The sequence below is a fragment of the Euprymna scolopes genome, chromosome 5, assembly GCF_053919585.1.
Source record: "Euprymna scolopes isolate OS-2025 chromosome 5, ASM5391958v1, whole genome shotgun sequence".
In the NCBI taxonomy this organism is placed as follows: Eukaryota; Metazoa; Mollusca; class Cephalopoda; order Sepiida; family Sepiolidae; genus Euprymna; species Euprymna scolopes.
Window position 1 is genome coordinate 66613887 of NC_136486.1, and position 24703 is coordinate 66638589.

The 24703-nt window shown below is 36.9% G+C and overlaps 1 protein-coding gene across 1 annotated transcript in view; it reads right to left on the reverse strand.

Annotated features, from left to right (window-relative positions):
- Positions 1 to 24703, reverse strand: part of LOC145276830 (bactericidal permeability-increasing protein-like) — a 54470-nt gene that overhangs the window by 21230 nt on the left and 8537 nt on the right. Inside the window, exons 4-6 of the mRNA XM_080128184.1 lie at positions 9633 to 9706; positions 2245 to 2387; positions 804 to 867 (exon numbers count right to left, since the gene is read on the reverse strand). Coding sequence (XP_079984310.1) covers positions 804 to 867; positions 2245 to 2387; positions 9633 to 9706 — 281 coding nt within the window. The remainder of the gene's footprint in view (positions 1 to 803; positions 868 to 2244; positions 2388 to 9632; positions 9707 to 24703) is intronic.

Here is a 24703-nt window from a genome sequence, read left to right on the forward strand (position 1 = left end):
TTATAGTGCAGTGTCCCCTTGTTTGTGCATGATGTTAAGTAGGTAGGGGACCATTAATTCTAGTCTACTCAACTTCATTGAAGAAAATAATTTAGTTGACACGTGCTCTCATTGTATCTATAGCAGTGTCTACATCATAATTTCATGTATGTCCAATAACTATGTATAATTAAGATTAGTTTGATTCCCAATCGGATTTTATCATTCTATAGTGCATGTCAGAAGGGATTTCGATTATTAAGGACATTAAATTTTACACTAGTTTTGTTTTTATTATAGTGTATGTGTAACTATAACATTCCGAATCTGAGGCGTAGGTGTTCTCTTTTATATATAAACATAGGATGTGACCACACAAAATTATAACTCGATAGGAAATGCGCCAGCAGAAATCTTATCCGTCTGATCTCGGCGATTATTTTTCTCTACTCTTACTCTGACTTTCAGTTGAAGGCGAGGGTTTATGAAATTAACCATGGCATACAAGATTTCAAGTATGAATGTAATCTACAACTAAAAATAATGCTATTTAATATATTTCATGTACGCAGAATCACAAATAAGTCAAGCCAAAAATATATAGCGTTCATCTTAGTTGTATTCATAATCTGCAGGAGTAGACTTTATTATTATCGCCATTATTGTAGTTTTGCGAAAAATGGTTTTTATTTAAGAATAATTTGTGGTAGACTAATGGACAAACTTATCACAGGGTCGATTTTTGGATGCCACAATTGCAATTCTACGTTAATATCTTCAACAATTCAATAGCAACGTAATGGGTCATGCAGTGTATCACTTACCTGGAAAACTGGCGAGTTTACTAGCAACATCATTATTGATTATCTTCGTTGCACTTTGACACAACTGGCAGTAAAAAGAAATTAAAACAATCGTGAATTAAAGAAAATAAAAATACATAGATACATACTGTGAAATATCAGTTTTATAAGATGTTTTATATGAAAATTAAACTAAAACAGAACAGTCTTCAAATAATTTGCCTCCGCCTGACAACAGAAGAATCGGTCAATATATAAATATTGCTTTCATTATCCATATTGCATTAAATATTTTTTAATTATTCCATGAGAATGTTGAAAACGCAAACTGAGCAGACTGAAATTTTCTATTGGGGTAAGGGTTATCAATTTTCTTCATCATATTAAATTGTTTATATAACTTGTGTAGGGATATTATATCAATTTCATTTTCAAACTAAATGAGAACAATGTTTACGTTTATATTTTAAATATAAAGTTAGATGAACAGTGGAGATAATGTGAAAAAGATGATAAAATATGATTGATGCAATAGTATTCTAAAATCCAACTGGTATAATTTCTAGATTACTCTTTATATTCATATGCATCTTGATCTCTATTATATATGAAAGGTATTTTGTCTTTGCGTGTGTATGTGTGTTATTTCGTTATATATGAAATTTGAAACAGCTGGGCCGGTTTTTACAATAATTTTACACAAATGCATTATATACAGGGTGACTCACAAAACACCCCGCTCTAATTAGGCCCCGTTTCTTAATGTTTTGTGCGAATGAAATGAAATTGTGGTCATCACTAGTTTATTATATTCAAAACATCACATCAAAACACTAAGGTCTTTGGCCTTTTTTTTCTTTTTTCTCCGTTCTACAGCATATGTTCTTGATGGTCTCTTTTGTTTTTTTTGGGGGGGCACCCTGTATTATGGAAGTTTTGTTATTTTTTAAGTAAACTTTTATAAAACATTTAAAATTAGGAAAAATCCGAGTAAAAAGAAACAACCCGATTTCGACCAAAAAATCACAAGTGCATTTAAGAAGTTTAAGCAATACAAAAGAATAACGCATTTTAAAAAAAATCACACAAGGTTTTCTATAGCCCAATGTAGAATACAATGTATTGCGGACAAAGTCATTGCGGGGAGGCATGTGAAGCTTCACCTCACTGTACAACGCTGGGTACCCGACTAGTGCAGGCTATTAATGGATTTAATTGACAAATGAGCAATTTTACAGATTTCGTTGACAATAAAAGTATTGCATGCGTGAAACATTATTAAAGCTAGGACAGCGTGAGTCTCTCTTCGGGTGCTCGTATTTATTAAGACTATTAATCTTAAATCAACCAAGTAAAATAGAAGTGTGCCAGTACAATATATACGGAGTATAAAATATACATTGTTAATATAAAATGTTCAATAATCGATGCTAAGAGGTTTGTTCCATGAAATAGATTTTACCTTCCTTTCAATGATCCTGTTGATTTTACTGCGGAAAAGCTTAAGGATAATTTTCACAACGAAGTTTTTCGCGGAAACTTTCACGTCGACATGGCTCTTACAAGATAACGCTTTCAAATTTAGTCCACCATTAGTAGCCTTAGCTGAAACGAGAACAATAATTAATATTAAAGTACCAATAAAAGATTGATGCAATTGTTTTCAGTACAAGTAACACATTTAAAGAAACATACGTATTAGCTCAAAATCAATACATTACCAATGTTATGAATGATAATTATACTGTTCAACCTATTCATATGAATTAAAAATGATTGTCTGAGGATTATGTTTATTAGATTGCGCACTGTTATTTCCCAGTGAAAAACATTGATGTCACTATTTTTGATCGAATATTTTTTAATTTTTTTCTCAGTAGTTGGACATTATTTATTTTACAGTATTATTTTAATATATGCATATGGGATATATTGTCTGATATAATATATATCTGCCTGTGTGTCTGTTTAATTTCTGTCTTGCTATATATATATATATATATATATATATATATATATATACATGCTTAAATACACGCACACACACACACATATATATGCATATATATATATATATATATATATATATATATATATATATATAACGAGGGTAGATATGAGAAAAGATTACATTCAATTCTATAAGAGGATAATTATCGGGATAATATAAAGCTAAACAAATTTCAATGTAGCTTATATCGGAGACAATGGGAGTGGAAAATGACTTCACAAACACAATATATTGAAAAATATAGAATGCGTACTTTATTTAATAATAATATACATACACACATTTGGGGGATAAGGGTTCTCTTTATACCAATATATATCGAAGCCTAATGTTTCCCATCAGAAGAGTAGAGAGCGTGCTAGGTAACATAGTCGGAATGTTACGTCGCGCGAGCGAATCATCAGGCGTAATAGTATAATGAAAAATGAAAGCCGTGTTGTATATCTTAAGCAGGATTAATCAAAGTAACATATATTGCAACATTACTTATTAGGGGAATAAGTCACCTACCATCCCCACTTAAGAATCATTGCCCCCAGCAAAGAGCTTATACTCCAATTTTTTCCTGCTCTCGCCATATACACTTCCTATTACAATCTCTAAATATAAAACATAAAAATAACATTACAAACAACACATCCACGTTACCTCATTACAACCATGCCAGTTTTAACCCACACTACAAATATTTTTATTAGTAATATTGCAGGCAGTTCTCTCTAATCAAATTTCAATGAAATGCCACGTCTAACATTTCATATGACATATTAAATAAGCACCTCACACTTATTATACTCAAAGTGGTTCCCTCCTCAATTCGAAAACACCCCTTAATAATAAAGTAACGTATAACCATTCCATTCCTTCCAAGGAGCACAACCCTCAATCCGAAAATAAGAACCCTAAGATTCCCTCACCCGTTCCTTCCTCCTACAAAACCCAGCTAAGAAAAGAACTAATTTGAAACAACTCCATACTATATATTAACATATTAAATTTTGCAATAAAAATACCCCTAAATTATTCAAACAAAAAATATTCATATTTATATTAACTGAAAATTTAATGGAAACGGACATTGATGCTAATCTTCATAAAATTCGCCACCCCACGCGCAACTCCCCGCTTACCCCATCACCTGTATAAAAGTCAGCACTACCAATCAATGTTCATCCCCCCAGTTTGTCACTCCCACTTAGCCTTTACCACCTACCCAGGCTCAACGTAGCCATACCGTCTCTACTAATCACCAGCCTCTGACCTTCATTCTCACTGAAAGCTTCTGAATTTCGTCTCCAATAAGCCGATTCTGACCCATTTTACAGTTCATCAACCCGGCTTAAAACTGCTAAGTCAATCACTTCGCATTCCTCATGCGCCAATAATGAAGAAATAATCAAATATAACAGCACTACACCAAGGAACTTACGAAATATACGACAAACATACTTTAACTCCAGGCTTGGAATTTTTTAAAATTCAATTTTCACCCCAAACAAGGCACAGTGCCACTTTGAAGCAGGGGGCTAATATCAGGGACATAGTTTGAATGGAGATGAGTAGAAAGATGTTTGCTCACTTTAAACTTGAATTTCTGCATATTAGTACAGTTGGGAAAGCAGACTCCTGGAAGGAAATTCCAAAGTCCTGCAATTCTGGGGAAGAAACTATTGGAGTGAAAGGCTTTCTTGCACATAAGAATCTCTACTGTAAAGGGGTGAGACTTAGTGGCTTGTCGGGTTTGTCGTGGGTAGTTACGTCGAAGAGGTACAAGTGTTTGCAGTTCGTCAGAGAATTCATCATTAAAGTATTTGTAGAACAGGCAGAGGGATGCAATATCTCAGCGATGGGATAGAGGCTAAAGCCTAGATGACAGTTCAGGACCTATCAGGTTGGCGACTCTCTTTTTAACCCTGTCCAGGAGCCAGAGAAGCAGCAGATGTACCAGCCCAGATGTGACAACAGTAATCCATACATAGGCGAATGATGGCCTTATAGAGGTGCAGGATACGTTCAGCCGTAAGTAGGTTTCTGGCACGGTAGAGGGAGCCAACCTTCTTTGCAGCAGCCTTCGCAATGCTGTGAATGTATCTATTCCAGTTCATATTCCCTGTAAACGTTAGGCCGAGGAGAAAAAAGAAGTACTTTCAGGCAAAGTGTTCTTGGCCATTGCTATTGACGGTAGAGAATGTTTGTTTTAGTTATTGAAGGAAACAATCTTAGTCTTTGCAGCATTGAATGTGACATTCCATTTTTGTTCCCATTCCACTACATATTGGAGGTCATCCTCTAGATTTCTGCAATTTCCTTGGATATTTGTGCATCCCCCCTCATATCTGTTATTGAGAGTGGTGTCAACGGCAAATATACACATCTCCAAAACAATTTTATCAGGGAGGGCATTTATAAATATCAGGAATAGCAGAGGTCCCAGGATAGACCCCTCAGGTACTCCCGCCTTTTCGTCATATTGTTTAGATGTACGACCCTCGAGGACAACTTGGATTTTCTCTTACTTAAGAAGGATTTAATTACATTATGTATTATTCTTGTGATTCCACATGATCTAATTTTCTTTAGAAGACCATCGTGCCATACCCTGTCAAAAATCTTAGATATATCAAGGGCTACCGCTCTACCCTCCCCTGTTTTGTCAAGTGAACGGTATATAAGTTCAGAGACTACAATTAAGATATCTGCCTAAATCCATATTGTTTGCCAGTCAGGAATTTAGCAGCTGTTAGGTGCTGGACTAGGGCTTGATTAACTAAGGACTCAAATATTTTGGCGAAAAGCAGGAGGAGGCTAATGGGGCGATAATTTAGTGGGTCAGTTCTTTCACCAGAATTCTTGAAGACTGGTACCACAGAAGCGGTTTGCCAGCAGTCGGGAAAGCAAGATTCGTTAAGGCATTTATTGTAAAGTTTGGAGAGAAGTGGAGCAACCTCGGCAGAGCATTTTTTAAATAGCACAGCCGGGATGAGATCTGGTTCACATTCTTTTGAAGTGTCTAGTTTTTTTATAATACCATGTACACGAGAAGGGGTGATTTTCAAATCGTTGTCAACTATCCCATCTTCATCATCCTTCTTTCAGGACAGAGGTAACGTCATCTTCGTTCATATATCCTGATATGTCGAACTTTCATTCTCAATTTGAATTTACAAATTATTCTAACTCCGATTAATAATTCACTTCATCGAATCACCATACAGTAAAAATAATCCTCGTCAAACACGATCCTAAATATAATTTGCTGTTTATAACCTGCTCGTTCCCTAAGAGCTTATTCCACTGGTTTATGCATCCAAGAAAATTACGGATAATAACATGGATATCTGCGAACTGTTTACTGGCCTAGAGATTTCTATCTCGCTCACCGAACTCACAGCTTCGCTGGTTAAACCTATATTGATAATTTACGCCTTTATACATCACTTTTGTATACATGTACCATATCGCCCGAACTATTGCGTCCAATTAACGATTTTTGTATCGATTTATAATTATTATTTTCATTAGTACAACCGTTCCCTATTATCACCTCGCGCTATTATTCCAAGCCCGAATTATTTGTTTGCCCCTTTATCCACGCCTATCAAATACCCCCTATCTTAATGTCTTTGTCTTAAATTTTACACGTGCCAATTTACTCTTTAAAACAAGGCATCTCTAGGATTATCACTACATATTACCCACCATATGAAAATTATCCTGAAAATTATTATTATTCTCTTACAAATTTCCACCCATAATAACCTTATAACTGAACCCTGTAATTCATCTTCGGACCTTTCCCTACTATACTAAATAAAAAATCTAATACACTCTCTATGTAATCTACAACCTAGCTTGCATTAATCTTGTAACATCACGATACAGCCATATCCCCTATTATAAGTAATGTTGCGATATATGTTACTTTGACTAACCCAGCTTAATATAGACATTATCGCTTAATTATTCATTATAATATTACGCCTGAAAACATACACTGTCTCCTAGTGCTGTTGTTGTATCGGTTACCGCTGTGGAAAAAACATTTAACCTAAATCCCCCACATCATAAACATACATCTTACATACGGATAAAATAGAACCACAACCCAACTACCCCTATACCTCCCCCTGAATCTTAAATACGTAAACTTCATACATTATTTAAAACTATGATAGAAACCCTATACTCCTTTTAAAACTACACTTTACATAGTACGCTCCTCCATTATCACAGGATTCGATATTGTCCCCCTAACAACATCAAAATTATTGTTTATTTATTCGACGATTCCCTCGCAAAACGTCAAATCCCCGTCATGGTACCTAGCCTGATCTTTACTCTATTAATCAGAAACATTGGGCTTTGAAATGCCTTGGTATAAAGAGTCCCATTTATCTCCCAAATAATTGTATGTATATCCTTGTGAAATAAATTACTCATTCATATTTTCTTATATATAGTGTTTGTGAATTCATTTTCACTTCCATTGTCTCCTCTCTCTCCTTGGTTCTCTCTTTTTCTCTCTCTCATATATATATATATATATATATATATATATATATATATATATATATACACATATATATATATATATATATTATCATTATTATCACTTTATTTTTAAGAGAAATATGCTGAACTATTAACCCGGGTAAACGATATTTTGTGAATTTTTTTCGCTCATGGATTCTTCTGTATTTATTTTTTTAGTTGTGATTTAGTCATACTCAAACGACTTTCTTCAGACGTTACTAGCAAAACACATTCAAGGAAATGTCATTTAAATGTGTACATTTTGTTTTCTTTTACTTCTGTAAACTATTACAGTGATAATTCACCGAGCAAACGTGTCTGTGTCTGTGCGTAATGTAGTTATAGAGAATTAAGCCTCCAGACGTATGTGTTTAGTTTTCTCTATTTTTACCTGACGTTACTCTCTCTCTCTCTCTCTCTTGCTGTCTGTCTCTCCGTGTGTTTGTATGAATTTCATACTCAATATAAACATCACTTGTCATTGTTTTATTCTATTCTCATTTCACAATGATGTTGCTTGTCATATTTTTTTAACTTTTAAATCCGTTTATAGGTTACCTTCTAAACATGTATATTATCATTAAAATATATATTTTCCTCGATTTCTTTTATACACAGTTCTTTTTTGTCAATAAATTCCTGATTTCTATTTTGAGCGTATTTTTTTCTCAAATAATTTTTATTTGAATTTTATTTTCAGATGATTGGTTTTAATTTTTTTTTTAATTCATTAACACACTAGATTAGCTCGTTAGAAAGAATCGAATTTGCAAGTGAAAAATTCTACTTGTGAGACATACGTTTTGTTTCTAAGTATTTGGATAACAACACCCCTTGTTAAGAAAAATAGATACATGCCAAAATAAATCATTTACAACGATGTTGATCTATATTAGTCAATACTTTGCTTCAATGTTGCATCCGGCTTAGGCAACAGAATATTAGGAGACGAAGTATTTATTTCGCATAGAAAGAGTTATAGTTTAAAATCCAAAGTGCGAATGGTAACTACTGATAAATCCAATTGGGAGTTTTAATTGTAGGTTTCCTAGTTTTTTTTTACATCGTTGGATTTTGAAAATAATCATATATCATCTCACATAAAAATTGGTTTTGCTTCGTCACTATTGTCTTTGAACTGATATCCTCATATTCATATGCTCATTTTAAAACGTTACACATCTCCAAAGTAGTTTTGCAACATTTTTCATTAAAAAGATGTGGAATATTAACGAATGCGTACGACAAAAATCAAATATGCCTATCTTTTGGCACAAAACTGTTCTTTTTTATAACACAATATCTTGTTAAGTTTTTAATTTCAAGTGTTTGGGACAAGGGAAATAAATGAAAATAACAACAACTTAATACTTTTGATCTGTATCAAAATTTTATGTTCTTATTCTATATTACCTGTCGGATTTTTATTTTTATTTTTTATTTTTCATAAGCTCCCGGCTTTTCTTTGCATGATTTGGTTTATTTATCCTCCATTATCTTTAAGCAACATTGCCATTTATTATATATTTGCTTTGTATAAGTAATTCTATTTTTCTTGTCACTTGCTTTTTCCTTTATAACTTTTACACATAATGCACCTTTTTTAAAAGTGTATCGTATCTACTTCACCTTGGATTATTTAATTGTAAAGAAACTGATTAGGCTTCAAGTGAAATTTCCTCAATGACGACTATTTCCTTCTGTTTTATAGAGTAAAAATACAGAATCTTTATTCAATATTTACTTTTTAAGTTCATACATTTACATGTTCCCATATAGTAATATGTGAGAAGATAAGCAGATGGTTTATTCTTAGTAGCATCAAATATATGCTCCCAGTTGGATATGGTGTCATGAGGAATGGGCAAATACGACTAAAAGCGTAAATGAAGTTAATGATTAGCAAGATTTTATTACGATATATATATATATATATATATGTAAATCTCAATTTAGAGAAGCAAAATATTGTGTTCCATACATACGTACATGATTTTTTTTATGTATTCCTTTATAATTTACCCGTCACAAACATACTGTTCAGAGTCGACATATTCTTTTATCTTTTAGTGTGCCCACCCGCGTTGTACCATAAATTAGTGCCCTTTTAGTATTACTCCGATTTTCATAAAATATTTTGCCCATTAATCACGCACATACAAACAAACAAATACACCCCCCACACACACACATATATATATATATATATATATATATATATATATATATATATATATATATATATATATATGTAAATGTGTGTAAATGTGTGTGTGTGCAACAGTAAACTACAGAAATGTACTTACTTGGTTGTAAAGTCAATTTAAGTTCAACGCTGTCAACATCCATAGTTAGTGAAAATGTTTTTCGTATAGTAAACCTACAAAACCAAATCAATGTTATATAATTTTTTTTATAAATACGCTTTATCATTGTTATACCATTGTTATTTTCGCCCAAGCAGTAAGAACTTGGCGGTGTCCGAACGACAAAAAAGTTAGTATAGATAAAACTGTAAATATAATCATTATCGACACAAAAAATGGACTCTGCCACGATAATAAAAAGCTCAATATACTAGAGAACAATAAAAAATAAAACTACATAATTTAAACTAAATTTTAATGAAAAAATATAATAAATATTTATGAATCCATCAAATTTCGACAAATACGATAGATTAGTATAACATATATTTTACATAAATTTTCAAAAATCTGCTTCCGACAATAAACCTTAAGAAAAAAAATTATGAATGGTTTGCATAAATTTTGAAATATATGATAAAACTATATCGGCGACATTTATGTAAAACATTATCAATACACATTTTACCAATCAATCAATTCAGGAGACAAGATCAATACAATTTTCAAATGTATAATTAAATGACAAGCAAATAAAATGTTAGAATAACAATGTTTTCTTTTAAATATTTTTTAGACCTTACATTCAACTTATGTTTATTTGGAAAGGCCGCCATCAAATGTGTAATTAATAACATAGTTTAATGTTCCCAATACTCTTAAACATAAAGCAATGTGTTTCATTTTTTTTTTAAATTATAAAGATAAAAAACGACATTTTCTTTCAGAATTGCACTTAAAAATTCTACACTCTTACGTCAGTGAAATCACCAAAAAATACTATTGCGGAGGAATTGATTCTTTGGAGTACCGCCATTTCGTTGTTTATTGCTAAAACCTTGTAATGTGCAACTTTGTATTGTACTCATTCAACTAAACATATCCATTCCATCTTTACTCTTAAAATACAAATAAATTTTTGAGCTTCGTCAGTTTCTATAATACAATATGGAACTTTATTTCCTATAACTGGGATAATTTTCAAAATGACTCAATTTTTCATTGTATATATTGTTTCGATGTTGGAACATAACTGTTTGAAATTATAAAGAAAATACAAAACGTGCCCATTCTGTAAATGCCCTGGAAAATATTAGCGTTTAAATATAAATGGAAGTGATGATGAACAAAGAGTGATATTGCTTGGTCTGTGTTTAATTTTTCTTATTGAAGACGCACCATTTATTTTTCATTTCAGTCATTTATATAAAAAACCTAGATTGGTTAATGTTACGGTGGTACTCAAAATCTTAAATATAAAAAAAGAACTATGAAAAACATATGTAAAACATTTTGATTGTTTGAGACCAGTTATCACTTAGTATGTTTTTTTGTACTTTTTCCAAATTTGAATTGCAAGAACGGACTACACTACAAAGGTTAAAAGCTGCATTTGTGTTTTCTAAAGAGTTAGATTAAAATGAAACAATCAGTTTGGCTCAAATTGTGGAAAAGTACACAAACATTTTCAAACCTAGAAAAGTAATATTTTAACGATAAAAATAGTTGTCTTTTCTTTTTGTTCACTCAGTACCAACTTATTGAAAACAAAGCATTATTGAACAATTACAAAATATCACAGCATAAATATAATGTGGACATTTTCTGTTGAAGAATATCGTTATACAAGTAAGCATATTGCTACTATTTTTCTAGGGATAATTAAACTCAGACCTACTAGTGTAAAATTTTGAGGAAATTTATATAATTATTCTTTGCTAAAATACATTTCCTCACTTCATCAATTGAACCCGGACATCATGACCCACATTATAGAGGTATATAGAAATAAGGAACATGTTTGCATGTAACTTATTCACCATGAATCTTACAGAAAAGAATAAATACTGTAATAAATCTGATTTTATACAACAATGTGACAAGAAGATATTGAGAGGTAACATTCCAACGGAGTCAAACTGACTAGAAAGGTTCGTACAAAAAAGTTCCGTTGTAAGAACTAAATTTAGCGATGTGCTTAATGTCTCCGTTTCTGATAATCTTTCTTAAAATATATTGGCCTATTTCCGTTATCAATCTCAGATACAAATAGTGACAAATAGACAAAATCGAATAAACGGATAAGGATTACGTTTACGTTGTGTTGTTTAATCAAAATAATGTTGTAGGGTACAAATAACCCCCTTTTCAGAACTAAATGGAATCAACGAGTTCTAGGAATACCACTTATTTCAGAGATAAAATGGAGGCATTTGTACCATGTTTACCTGCATGCTACAAACACGTCCGTCTCATACCTTATCTGTGCCCAAACCGGAACGTAGATTCCATGAGCAAAGCTTATTTCTTAGAAAGGCACGCCTGTTGAATTTTCTTCCGTTTTCCTGCTTTCAAGCTGACTACAATACGTTTGCCTTCAAGTATAACGTACACAAGTTTTTGTTGAGTTGTTCTAATTGTTAATAAATTTACCGAATTTCCATTACTAATGATTACCATATTGCCCAATTTCTACTGTACATTCTTTTCCCTTTAGCCTCCAGTGGCATAATGACCTTAATAAGTGGTTATGCTTATGTAAAAATACCACTTTAGTCGCTCCTGTATTCTTTATGATAAATACATATTATATTCATACACTTTACACTACTTGTGGTAGCTTCATTTGCAACCCTACCATGGATCTACTATAACTGGCTGAGGAGGACGTTCAGGAACTTCCCGGCTTAATCTACAATAATTGCTAACAACAATTGAATGACGAACATTCTGGCAACGAATTCACTGTAAAAAATTAAACAGCCACTGGAAGACAGCATGACGACCAAAAGGATTCAAGTAAAAAAGGACCACGCGGAAATTCGAAATAATTTTTTCTACAGTCGAGGGAAATTTTAAACTTATAAAGTATTTTATTTTCAAGAATTCAGAGAAGAACGGGAAAACTACTTGTCGAGCGTAAAATTCCACAAATACGAGATAAAGAACACTTCGAAAAAAGACAAAAAAATTCTTGCCGATAAAATAATTTTACAAAGACGTCGTCAAAAAGCCTTATCTTGCTGGTAAAAAAGTTACTAAAACGTAAACTACGAGCTGAAAAAGAACTCACAAGAGAAAATACGAGGAGAATTATTATTACTGAATTAATGAGACCTATGTTTCAGTAAGTACAAAAAAACATTCTAAAAGGCATGTCTTGCTAATACGTCTTATGGTTAAAAAGCATAAGCGTTGGAAAAAGGAAAAAACTCCTGCAAAAATAGATGATATATTTTATTTTATTGTCTAAAACGAGTATTTGTACAAGTTTAAAAAAGGCGTTGGATTTTAATCCGCTTAAAATACACTTTTTACTGGTTGACGGGACTGTACATCAAGAACAAAAAACAAAACGATTTCGCTAAGCACGACAAATAAAGTGTTCACGAGAAAAGGACATTCTCTTTTGCACAGAGATCGAAAAGAATAACCAATATTAAATAAATGCTATAAACTCTCTTTCACAGATAAGTAACTTTTTCTATTTTTAAAAAAAGAGGAAAAACTGTGTAATATCACTAAGGAATTCAACCCAGTTCCTACACGTTACGAAAATTGAAAAATGACAAACGAAATCTACTTCTTTTTTTATGAATGCAAACGCCGAATTATTTTCTCATAAAAATTGTCAGGCGAGCAAATAAATATATGAAAGAAATATTCGGAAAAAAGGTATGAATTTTGTAAAGTATTTTCTCTATAGATTTGGTACTATAGGAAAAGTAAATCAACGAATTGGGTTGTTTTTCATATTAAGTAATTCCATACCACCCAAAAAATAAAAAAGGACGAGTTATCAAAACAAATTTTGGATAAATGATCTCAAAAACTCTTTCTTAAGTGTTTTATCTGAAAAGCTTGGATGCTACCCAAAAATAAAGGCGAGATTCGAATTGCTAGACAAAGCCAAACCAATATTCAAAAACGCATCGAGGGAAAAATTGAAAAAAAATTGGAAAGAGTACTTAACACTGGGATTTAACCCGTATTAACCATAGTTAGTGGGTAGCCCCCACCGTATAAGTGAACAAAATCTAAAGAGATTAGGGTATGCGCGGACTGTTCGACCGGATTTAATGCGGCTCTCAAGAACTATCACTACCCGCTACCAAACCCTGACGAAATAGTCGCTAAGTGTAATGGCGGAAAATATTTTTCCAAAATATACTTAAGCGAGGCGTACCTACAAATTCCAGTAGAGGACGATTGCTCGAATCCTTTGCGCACCTGAACGAACAAAGGACTTTATAAATTCAATAGATTAACATTTTGTATAAAAGTAGAACCTGCAATTTTCCAACAGGTAATTGTTACTTTGCTAAGCGGTTTGGATTTCGTAATAGGCTATCTGGACGATATTCTTATGCGTAGTCAAAATGTTGAACAACAAAGAGATAATGTATTTCAAGCGCTTGACAGAATAAAAGAATACGGTTCACACTAAAGGAAGCAAAATGCGAATTTTTTGTGGAACGAATTAAATACCTGGGCCATATCGATAAGGAGGGGAGGAAACCCGCTCCAGACAGCTCCACGGCTATAAAAGACATACCATAAACTCATAATGTAATTACATTGCAGAGTTTTTTAGGGCTCGCGAAGTACTATCAAATGATCACTAAGAACATGCATGAAATGCGTGCGCAATTGAATGCACTATTAAAAAAGGGCAAAACATGGGATGGGATGCCTGTGTGCCAGGCAGCGTTTAAGAAATTAAACAAATGTATTAACCGCAGATTTATCCCTGACTCATTTCAATCCGAAACAAGAAATTATTGTCGCAGCTGACGGGACGTGCATTCTACACAATATGTCTGATGCACTAAGCCGATTGCCAATGAGTTAAGAACTTTACTTCTTCCCGAGAAGAATTACTCCCAAATCGAAAAGGAAGCACTGTGGATCATATTCGGTGTTACAAATTCCACCGATTTTTACACGGTCGTAAGTTTAAAATTCAAACTGAGCATAAGCCGCTTATAACCATCTTTGGCACTAAAAAAGATCTGCCAACTTACACAGCACACTGACTGAAAGATGGGGAACCATTCTACTGAATTACGATTTCAGTATGAAATGTCTTACATCTGAGAAGTTGTGGTGTAAATGAAGAAAAAGAGAAACAAGAACGACCGACCGCGTTTTTGTGTGGCTTACCTCGTGTTCATAATGAAGAAGAAAGAAACAAAAATGGCTGCCCTGTTTCTTTATATGCCTACAGGGTGACCACGAGGTATGCAAATGAGATGCTCCTGATTGGAAATAAAAGAGGAGTGATTTGGGGAAGGGGGCATTCTGAAATTTGATTGCGAGCAGAGAAGGTGTATTTGCAGAAAAGAAAAGCTAAAGTTGCAGAAGTTCGTTTTGGAGTGGAGAGAAGACGCGTCAAGTGGGAACGGGAAGGTGAAAGTTCGGACAGCAGTGTCACTTAAGCGACAAGCTATTTCGGCGTATCAAGCAATTAACATGGCTGAGTGGAGACTGAGCACTCAGATGTTGAGACCCTTTACTGGAGAGGGCGACCTGATTAAGTGGCTGGAGAAATTAAAAATGGTGTCGAAGCTGCAAAAGATAGAAGATGTGGTCACCCTGCTGTCGCTATACTTAGAGGGGGAAGCCCTCACGATTTACCAGCAGATGCGAGATGAAGACAAGGAAGACATTGCCTTAGTGGAGCAAAGGATGAAATTGGCCTTCGCGGAGGGCCCATTTGAAGCACTTGGCAAGCTGTCAAGTTTGAGGTGGACCGGCGAGTCCGTTGACGTCTTTGCGGCAGAGATCAGGAGACTGGCAGGGTTGGCTGGTTACGTGGGGAGGAGCCTGGAGATGACGGTAAAGCTGTACCTAGTGAACGGCTTCCCAGAGAAAATCTCTGCAAACATGCAGAGAATCACGGGGATCCATTCTATGGAAGTGGACGATCTGTTGGTCCACGCCAGAGTCCTAGTGAAAAATGTTAAAAGCCCAATCGTGGCTGCAGCTGTGAGTGGAAATATGTGCATGAGGCCTCACTTGAATGAAAGGCAGCCGGCGAGGCGACAGGAGGGGAGACCTGCCATCAAGTGTTTCCGGTGCCAGGGTCCTCATCTGATCAAGGACTGCAAAGAGCCGAGACCGAGGATCACGTGCTACCGATGTGGACAAGTGGGGCATATTAGCCGCTATTGTGTTGCTGCACGGGACCAGGGAAACGAGTGAAGGGGAGCTATTGCGCCAGTGGTTACCCCTTCTGTGTGGAAATGGCGCATGATGGAACATTGCCTCGGTTACCGGTGGTAGTCAATGGGAAGAGAGCCATAGCCCTTGTCGACACAGGCTGCACTACAACGCTGTTAGCAAGGAATGTCGCGAGGTCATGGAGCGGAACCAGGATTATTAGGACCGTGGATGGCAGGGATGTGAAATGCCTAGAAGAGACGACAGCGGAAGTAATGGTGCAAGGGGTGCCCATCGAACTGCAAGCCCTAGTGGTGAATCATCTGGTCGGTGGTGTCGACGTGATTATAGGTATGAGTGCAATTAACCGACTGGGGGGGCGCTACGTTAAGAGGGGGTCAAGTGACGTTTGGACGTCTTAGCGCAGTGGGGATGGCAGGAGTGGAAGGTGATAAAACTGTCAGAACCCCAAAACCGGAGGTTTGCTGCATTGAGGACAAAGATTTCATTGGCGAAGTTTGATGGCGTGAGGTGGACAGTGGAATGGAAATGGATCTCCGGGCCCCCAGAACTACAGAATAAGGTGGGCTGCTACGAAAACACCCTGCGAGGAGAAATAAGAAAAGGATTCGAGGAAGAAGTGGAGAGGTGGATAAAAGAAGGAATTCTGAAACCGTGGACAGGGGAAGAAAAAGGAGTGTTGCCACTACTGGCAGTTGTTCAGCCTACCAAAAACAAGATTAGGCCCGTGCTGGATTTTAGGGAATTGAACAGACACGTAGCCTGCCACACTGGAACGGGGATCGACGTATGTGAGGATGTCATGAGGAAATGGAGAAGAATGGGGCGGGCCACTAAGATTGTCGATCTGAAATCGGCATATCTGCAGATCCATGTAGATGAAAAACTCTGGCAGTACCAACTGGTCCGGTACAAGGGGCGGGTGTATTGTCTGACGAAGTTAGGCTTTGGGCTGAGTTCAGCCCCCAAAATTATGACTGCCGTACTGAAGACAGTGCTGAGCAAAGACTGTACAGTGGAGGAGGCCACTAGCTCGTACATTGACGACATCCTGGTAGAGGAGGCAGAGGTGACAGCAGAGAAAGTAAGAAACCATGTCGAGAAGTATGGGTTAACCGCAAAACCGTCGGAGGCCCTAGATGGAGGAGCGGTGCTGGGGTTGAAACTAAGGCGAGATGGAAAAGACAGCCTTGTTTTCGAACGAGGGAATGCAATACCCGAAGTCGGATCTGAGCTGACGAGGCGAGAACTCTTCTCAGTCTGCGAGAGGCTGGTCGGGCACTATCCTATCGCTGGCTGGCTCAGGATAGCATGCAGCTTTATTAAACGACAAACAGGCACTGATGACTGGGAAGGCCGTGTGACGAAGGAGGTCACGAACATGTTGCAAGAAGTCATTGCGAGAGTGAGGAATGAGGACCCAGTGAAAGGGAGATGGTATGTCAGCGGCGAAGACGCGGGTGTGGTTTGGTGCGATGCCAGTAACCTGGCGTTGGGCGTCGTACTAGAGATAGGAGGTGTAACTGTGGAGGATGCGGCGTGGCTAAGAAAAAACGACGACTTCTCCCATATCAACGTAGCAGAACTAGATGCCGCTATAAAAGGAATCAATCTGGCCCTGAAATGGGGATTGAAAATAATTGAAGTCAAAACCGATTCGGCAACGGTAGCGTCGTGGATTCGGTCGGCAGTAACTGGCGATAAGAGAGTTAAGACAAGGGGTGCTGCGGAAATGCTGATCAAGCGCAGACTCGGAGCGCTCACCGACCTGATAGCGGAATCCAGTTGAGAGTATCTGTTGCGTTGGTCCCGTCAGAAAAAAACAAGGCGGATTCGATGACACGCGTGAAGAAGGCCTGGCTGCAGGAGGGAAAGGAGGTCTCCTCGGTATGCTGTGCAGGGGAAGAAGTCAAAGAGTCACACGAAATGCACCACTTTGGTCGAGAACGAACGTTATTCCTAGCCAGAGAGGTTTACCCGGAGACCACCGAGGAGGAGGTTAGGGAGGTGGTGGAGAACTGTCGAGAGTGCCAATCAATTGACCCTTGACCGTCCAGACACGAAGCAGGAGAGCTACACGTTGTGGAGGACTGGAAGCGATTGGCCATTGACGTGACACACTATCGCCACAAATTGTATCTGTCGATGGACCGGGAAGGTTTGCCATCTGGAGATAGATCAGGGCAGAAGCTGCATGGGCGATCGGAGGGGTCATCGAGGAGATATTTTTGGAGAGAGGGCCGGTTGAGGAACTCTTAATGGACAATGGCCCCGCTTTCCGAACAGAAGCCTTTAAAGGGGTGTGCGATAAGTGGGGAGTAAGGCAATTTTTCAGAGCAGCGTATCGGCCGAGTGGCAACGGAATAGTGGAGAGGAATCATCGCACCATTAAAGCCGCTGCGGAAAAAAAAGCAACGTATCACCCATAGAGGCGGTGTTTTGGTATAACATCTCGCCGAAGACCAAACAAGATGAGACAACTGTGCCTCATAGGGCCGTTTTCACATATAAGTGGCGGCATCCGTGCAACAAAGCAGCAGGAATTGAGAGTGAAGAAGCCACTATCAAAGTAGGTGAAGAGGTGTGGGTGAAACCCCCCAATGCACAGTGTACCACTCGTTGGAAAAGAGGGGTCATAACAGGATTGCAGTCGAAGAACAATGTGATGGTGAATGGCGTTCTCCGGCATATCTTAGACCTGTGTCGTGTGACATTGCCGGTATGCAGTAAGGGCAGTGAAGAAGAAGAAATCGAGGGCCACCGAGAAGCAAATGATGCGGCTCAACCTGACTTAGGCCCGCGTTCTAGTGAACCTGAAAACGTTAACCCCCGAGAAGTTGTCCCCCAGAGGTTTCGACGTGAGAGGAGGCGGCCTGCTTGGATGGAGGATTACGAAGTATCCTATTGATCTCGAAGATCAGGGGGACGTGTGGTGTAAATGAAGAAAAAGAGAAACAAGAACGACCGACCGCGTTTTTGTGTGGCTTACCTCGTGTTCATAATGAAGAAGAAAGAAACAAAAATGGCTGCCCTGTTTCTTTATATGCCTACAGGGTGACCACGAGGTATGCAAATGAGATGCTCCTGATTGGAAATAAAAGAGGAGTGATTTGGGGAAGGGGGGCATTCTGAAATTTGATTGCGAGCAGAGAAGGTGTATTTGCAGAAAAGAAAAGCTAAAGTTGCAGAAGTTCGTTTTGGAGTGGAGAGAAGACGCGTCAAGTGGGAACGGGAAGGTGAAAGTTCGGACAGCAGTGTCACTTAAGCGACAGAAGTTAAGTCTCGCAGACGGATTCTCGCGATTAATCTCGAAATCAAGGGAACCGCTAGAAGACACAGTAATAGCGTTACTATAAAGTGAAAAGGACTATACACAAATACTATGTAATACGATCAAGGAACTACCATTCACTTTGGAAGACATAGTTTCATCAAAGAAATGAAACAAAAAATTAAATCGAATGAATCGGCGGCGGAGCTTATTCTATGTACAATGAGGTACTGCTGTACTGAGAAAAAATAGTAATCCCAACTACACTCCACAAGAAAATTCTAAAGGATTTTCATACGGGGCATTCTGGGTCTACGCAAATGAAGAACCTCATAAATCCTACTTTACTGGAAGAGTCTGGGCAAATATATAGAAGGCGCGGTAAAGTTGTGTAAAGGATGCGCATTGACTGCAAAATCGACTTCAATAAAATGTAGCCCTTTGCCTAAAGCGGGCCAAACATGGCAAAGAATACACGTAGATAACGCAGACCCACTGGATGGAAACTATTATTTACTAGTGATAGACAGTTTTTCAATAGAGGCTTAGGGATTTCGATGTAAAGGAATTGTTCGCAAGGTTCGGTGTGGTTGCTTTTCTACTGTCAGACAATGGTACACAATTCACTTCTGCAGATTTTAAAAGCTTCTGCGAGGATTTCCAGGTTAACCACATAATGACGCCAACCTATCATCCCCGATCGAACTGTCAGGCAAAGAGGTGTGTATACACGTTGAAAATAGCCCTATAGAAGGCTAAAATAACGCCTTCAGAAAAGACGTAAAAAAAGTTTTTACAAGTTTTTCGAATTACGCCATATGAAAGGACGTCATCGAAGATGTCGCCGGCAGAGTTAATGTTCGCGAGAAAAATTGGGCCGGTCTTTGAGAAACATTTACCCAAAACAGGTGAAAATGCCAAATACTATAGTCTCTAAAAAGAGGTATTTACCTGGTGAAAAGTATTTTTCCAGGTATACAAAAATAATAGCACGATGTGCGAACGCGGAAAGGTCCAGAAAAGGATCGGGTGGATGGTCTACATTATCGAAGGTCCAAGATTTACGCACGAGAAACATTTAAACCAAATTCGGAAACGCATAACTGATGACGAAAGACAACCCCTGCTGAACGAGAAGTAATGAACCAGATATATGACACGTTCGACTTGGTAACATCACAAGGAGCCGGACAACTCAGGCCCTCCAGGAAAAGGAAAATGACCGGCCCGATAGAAATCAACCCCAGGAAAAAGAGCTATACGATCATCTCAGGCGAATGAAAAGCTCGCGAGGAGTTGTCGTGACGTACAAATTACCCCTATTTAAGAACTAAGTTGAATCACCGAGTTCTACGAATTTCACTGGTTTCAGAGACAAAAGGGAGAAATTCATACCATGGTTAACTGCATACTACGAACACGTTCCTCTCATACGACTTTATTCTTTACTAGCAGGGGTACCCGGCGTTGCTCGGATGTTTCGAGGTGTGTGCGGTTTTGAGTAAATCAAAACAAAAGAATAAATAAATCGTTGGGATTGTTTAATAAATAAAAAGTGATGTTAGGTAAGTAGGAAGGATCAAACCCGGAGTATTGGGGCAAAGTTGGAAAATTAAGTGTGAAAAAAAAAACATGCAATGTTAACAACTCGGCCACCAATAAAATCCATTTTAGGTTTTTATGAAACAAAAGAAGACTACGGTAGGTCAGCGCGAATGTGAAAATATAATGAGAATTGTCCGGCATGCTAACCACTATGCCACGGAGCACTGCAACTGAGTTTAGTGATTTTAAGTAACTTAACATGAAAGAAGTGAACGGTTGTATTAAATTAAATTTTGAATAGAAAAAGGTACACATTCTATAATGAAAACGATTAGAAACTTCCCATAAGAATTTCCTATCAGAGTTTTAAAACATTGACCTGACAGGAATATGGGTGGAGTGTGGACAATACTTATGAGACTGCCATGCTGATAATTCACAGCAAAAAATAACTATAAATAATAATAGAAGGGAGAATTGGCTTTCCTATTTGTATAAAGCTCTTGGATACACAATGTTTGATGTTCTACCCTCTGGTGCTAATATATATAGATTGTGTGGGGAACCTACCCGTGAACATCCTACATAAAACTGTCCGTGACTAAAGCAAGAAGAAGCTAAGTTCAGACCAACCACTGCCAAGGTTTGTCCTTGCGACTTATTTATTGTCATGGCAAAACATAATTTTATTGGGAACTGAAGCCTTTTAAATGGAATTGTTGAATCTGATGGAATAAGTGGTATTCTAGGAAGAAATGTCAATTCACCTATAGCTATACCAGTCAATATGACTGCTTCTATCACATGAGGTTGCATTCGTGTTACACATAATCTTGTTCCATTGCATAGTCGTGGAGCATCAAGGTTTCTGCGTAACACAATTGGACATCCAGATTTCAGTTTTAATTTGTGTGGTGGCATACCAGGTAATTGCAAGGAATTTAAAAATTCTGTAGGGTATTGTACAGCATGGTTATTATCTACAGTAGAATCTAGAGAAGTGTAAATTTGTTCCTCACCTGGAATTTCATCAAGCAGTCGGTCATTGATGATGTGTACCATATCATTTTTGGAGCTAAAATTGCTCTTTCTGTTAGCCATTGAGGATTAGTATAATTTGCAGCTATATTTGGGTAAGCTTTGTTACAAAGCTCTGCGAGTGAGGAAACAATTGATCCAATACTTGAAGTAATTACAATTTTACCATGTTTGTCTGTTGGAATTTTGCCATCTCCAATTTGTAGAAGTATGGAAGCAAATTTATCAGCCAATGGGTCACTATTAAGATGGACACGCATGTTTGTAGATAAGGTTACAGTCTTGATGTACTTCCACAAATATGAAAATTTAATGCAAGCATCGAGCTCATCAGCAGGACTTCCACGTTGAACAATAGGAAGCGTTTGTCGGAAGTCACCAGATAATAAAAGTGTGATGCCACCCATGACAACATCACGTGACTTGAGATCACGCAATGTTTTAATATATGAGGGGAGTAAAGTTTATGTAAATGCAAACATCGGACTGTATTTTGCAAACGAAATGAACCGGTAATGATGTATATTTATTTGTTATTTATTGCGGACAAAAATGGAAATAATCATAGTTCTTGTAGTGGCCAATTTTTGTAGAAAAAAACAACATTGCTGTGGATGTTTCCAATACCCCGGTTTTGGGGAAGTTATAATCGCCCCCCCCCGGCAAACAGAAGGACCCAAATATGTAAACTGTGCAAAACTGGGCGGGCAAAAATGAGGGACTTAGTTGTGCAAGCCGATTTATCCTAAATTTTTTGTAGGTTTCCTATGAGTTTTCTATTGTATTCTAAAGAGTAAGGAGTAAACGCAATGTGCCAAAGGGGAAAAAAGTATTTGTACACGTGAAAAATAAAGTTTTCTGGGTCTATTTCCGAGTTAATTAATAAAGTGAAGTGCTAAGACATTGTAAAAAAAAACACCTTGTTAGTACAAAACATGAATTAAAGAGAGCCAAACCGAATGATATTGGCGTTCGCAAAAAAAACAACAAAGTAAAATTTCGTACATGACGCAATGGAAAATGTGTGTTAAAATCATTGGCAGATGTCCCCCCCAAAAAGGAAGTAAATAAAGAACGAAAAAAAAGTGGAGAAAGAGAGGTTCTACCGCAAACCGGACAGAATAAAAATGCAACAATATTGAATAACTGCAAGAATCGTACGCTGAAAAATGTAAGTATTTGTAAAAAGTAATAGTGTTAGTTTGGTAGAGTAAAGTAATTATATATTTTTTTTGTCTTAAGTAATTGTGTATTTGTTTTGGTTTATTCGTTGTTGTTGTTTTATTATTTTGGTACATTTTATTTTGTGTAAGCGATCCGTTGCAGACGATGTGTTTTTGAATTAAACCTGTTTGTCTGCATTGTGGTCGTCGTCGTCGTCGTCGTCGTCGTCGTCGTCGTCGTCGTCGTCGTAGTCGTCGTCGTCGTCGTCGTCGTCGTCGTAGTCGTCGTCGTAGTCGGTTTCTTCCCATTCGAATGTCGTCTGCTGACATATCAATGGTTTAATGAAACTTTCACCAAGGGAAAAGAAGTAATAAATTGCAAAAAAATAATAAATAAATAAATAACCACTGATGTAATAAGTCACCTGTCCCCTGAGTATGAATTCCGAAATTAGTGGAACGATAGCATAATATAAAAGTAAAAAATAAAAAAGAAGAAGTCGTATTATCGTCTGACAGCGATCGCCCGATCCATGTAGTAACGTAAACCGGCCCCCCCAGAAAAAGAACAAAAAGGGAAGTCCATGTACGTGAATATCGCCGCATATAAAACTCTATTTACCTGAATGTCGTATGGTAAGTGGTACGGTGAAAAAGTAAAGGAACGTGGCACAAATAGAGTTGGATACACAAGTAAGAGTCGTAGAGTGATAGAGTGTAAGTAAAACCTGGAATATCAGGTTGTGTCGTTTCGTTTCGTTTTAACAATGGAAAGAGCAGAAAAAGGAAAGAAAAGAAAGAGAGAAGGAAAGACCGAAAGGAAAGATTATAAAGGAAGTTTGGTAAGAATTAGATTTACCAAAGTGAAATATCGTGTAGACTGAAAACATAGGAAAGTAGTCCCCCCACCACCATCAGCACAACAAAAGAAAATGAAAATGTAACGATGTTAAACATGCCGTCCCGTAAAACGCAGTTCTGATTTTTAGAAAAACCTACCAATGCGAGTGTAAAGTTAGGGAAGTAGCCCCACCACCATCCCCCAAAAAGCGAAAAAGACAGCGAAAGGTAAGAAAGAAAGAAAGAAAGAAAAAAAGAAGGAAAGGAAAGAGCAAAACGAAGTTGTGTTTGTGTAAGTAAGTTTGGTGCGTTTCACGTAAATGTCAATTCAGGTTTTCATAAAACTCTAACCACGCGGCTTATAACGAAATCAAAGTAATTTAATTGTGAATTCAATTACAAGTAACGGAGTGTGTTCTGTTTTAATCTAATTTTAATAAAATAGATGCTTTATAATTTGTGTATATGGTTTATGCTAACCAATGGCAAAGTAAGCGTGGTTCGTTTCAGCGTAAGTCCAGTCCAGTTTTTAGATAAATTCTAACCGGTGTTCGGTTTTAAATGTCTCATGTGAACGGTCAGGAACGGTGGAAGTGAGGGGCGGTTGAAGGATGAATTTAGTAGAGAGTGTTTACTTTACTACTTCCATTAAATATAACCGATTTTTACAGTGGACTCTCACCAGACAAAATATAGGAATTGGGAAATATACAGTAAATGTAAATGTAAAATAACTCCTATTAAAGCACTTTAAGATAAGACTATTTCAGCTATTTAGAGTACGTGAGTGATTTAAGCGTGTGATGTCCAAAGAGATATGTACATATCGATAAAATGTTACATTAATGATTATACTAGAAAAATATAATAGGTTTTGATAAGCTAAAATACGATATCAAGAAGAATGAACCTATAAGAAATGGTGGGGTACTGAAAAGACGGTAACCTAACGAACGATCATTTTTTCATGC